We start from the raw sequence: 1964 nt of genomic DNA, 5'->3' as shown, positions 1-1964 counted from the left end.
GGGGTGGTGTGTGTGTGGGAGGTGGGTGGGGGGGTGGCCTCCTCTTACGCGGCAGGAGCTCAAGAGGCAGCGCGAGGGACAACAGCGCTCAAACACGGTGATTAAACTCCCTTGCGGGGGCGGCGCTCGGCGGTGTTCGTGTTGCGCGGCGGCGTCGCATGATTAATATGTTCTTCTCTGCTCAATCCTCTCCACGTGAGGTCGGTTTTTTTTTTTTTTGCACACATCCGCCCAGCACGGCAGGTGCGTTGTACGATGCTGGCCGGCGCGGTAAGAAAAAAAAAAGAGAGAAAAAAAAGAACTTCTTAGCAGCGTTGTATCTATTTGCTCTGGGGCTTTTTTGGGCGCTCGGGCGGCGCGGCGGTTGTGTTCGGAACAAAGGGAACACCTAAAAACATCAGACGCAGCCGTACCCACTCCACAGGGTGGCGCCGACAGGAAAATTATCTCCTATATTATTGCAATGGCAGTCTGCTTTTCCTGTTCTTGTTCGGGGGCTGTTGCTGCTGCGCCCGCTTTTGTCCGCGAGTACGGGGGTTGGTTTACTTCTCGCGCCTTGCGAGGATGTGTACGAAGGGCCTTTCGTCTGACAACAGCGTTTCCCTTTCAAGAAGAATGGCGTACCCGCAATCCAAAAGCAATTGCCGCAGCTCTCCGCGAAGAAAAAACCCATTGGTCGACGAGGGGCGTCCCACTTCAGTTTTCTGACAACCATCTAAGAAATGGCTGTACACGAGGAATCCTCCTTTTCGAGGAAGCTGAAGCAGTTTCGCCAAGGAGGGCCGGTGCAAAAAGCGGCATACGTGCAATAGGTCTGGGCCTTTAGATTTGATAGGAAACGTTTTTTTCAAATCGCAATGTATATAGAGCACGCGTCCCCCAACACAATGTTTTTTGCTGAGCGCAACGCCCTGCCTAATCAGCCGGACGCGGTTTTCAATGCCAGCGACGCTCCAGCCCCGAGACGCCAGATAAACCATATCCCTCCCTGCTCCAGAACCCACGTCCAATGCGAAAGAAGGGCCGCCGTTGGCCGCCTCGATTTCAGGCAGCACCTCGGAAAGAAAGGGGTTAGGAGACCAGCACGTCCCTTGCGGCACCTCCGGTACAAGTTTTTCGGTGGCGCGCAGCCGCCGAACCTCCAAGGACGCGAAGCAAAACCGCCTCAAGTACACCTCAACGGTGTCCAACCCAATTGCCTCATCGCAAACCGCAGTGAGAGCCACATCGCGCGGCGGAAACCCACAAGAATCGATCTGAATGTTTCCCCAGGGAAAGCTATAAGCCCCCTCCACGTGGCCCGCTGCGTAAGACTCCTCGGTCCTCAAATCCACGACCACACTTTTCATCCCGATCGGAGGGCCCCAGCACGCGGCCAAAAAGATTTTACAAAGTCTTATTTCAGAAAAAAAAAAAAGGGAAAAAGGCAAATGCAAGTTCTTGCGGCCCCTCTCGGTAACGGGAAGCCGCCCCACCGGCCCCTACCACCCAGCGCGGAAGAAGCCACCCCAGCCGCGACAATGCCGGGCATCTCCGCACTCTTGGTGAAAGCAAAACAATAACAATGGCAAATCTTATTGGTATAGTGCCTACTCCCCCGCCGCGCCGGAGGGCCCACACGCCACCCCCGCACACGCCGCGCCGCCCTCGCTCGGGAAGAAAATTGAAAACACCTAAGAAAGCGCCGCCCCCCACGCCACAGGCGGGAGGGTTTTGGCCGTGCGAAGCGCCAGGCACGGCCCGCGCAAGCGTATCCACCTGGCGCTGCAGATTGCTGCCGACTGTGCGCGCGAAGGTTCCGCCCCTCCCCCCGGCGTCGGCGGCAGCAGCGCCAGTGCCCCCAAACGGAAGGGCGCCGCCTTTCCCACCACCCACGTCTGGGCGGGAGGTCGCGCGAGAAGACGCCCCCGCAGCGCCTTGCAACCCTCGCAGCCAGAGGCGGCCTGCCGGCAGGCCGCTGCTTG

The 1964-nt window shown here is 58.2% G+C and overlaps 1 protein-coding gene across 1 annotated transcript, besides 3 other annotated features; it reads right to left on the bottom strand.

The window, feature by feature from the left end:
* Position 1: 1 nt before the first annotated feature.
* Positions 2-37: a microsatellite.
* A 235-nt stretch (positions 38-272) lies between these two features.
* Positions 273-301: a microsatellite.
* Positions 302-542: 241 nt separating this feature from the next.
* TraAM80_09050 (type 11 methyltransferase) lies at positions 543-1349 on the bottom strand (the record flags this gene model as incomplete). The annotated part of the gene is made up of 1 exon (XM_029385756.1): positions 543-1349. The coding sequence occupies one exon, from the start codon at positions 1347-1349 to the stop codon at positions 543-545; it is 807 nt and encodes a 268-aa protein (XP_029234452.1).
* Positions 1350-1595: 246 nt separating this feature from the next.
* Positions 1596-1651: a microsatellite.
* Positions 1652-1964: the final 313 nt, after the last annotated feature.

Source organism: Trypanosoma rangeli (genome assembly GCF_003719475.1).
Source record: "Trypanosoma rangeli strain AM80 chromosome Unknown Tra_15.4_contig_00504, whole genome shotgun sequence".
In the NCBI taxonomy this organism is placed as follows: Eukaryota; Euglenozoa; class Kinetoplastea; order Trypanosomatida; family Trypanosomatidae; genus Trypanosoma; species Trypanosoma rangeli.
The sequence above is the reverse complement of the archived record's forward strand: the minus strand, read 5'-3'. Positions and strand labels throughout refer to the sequence as shown.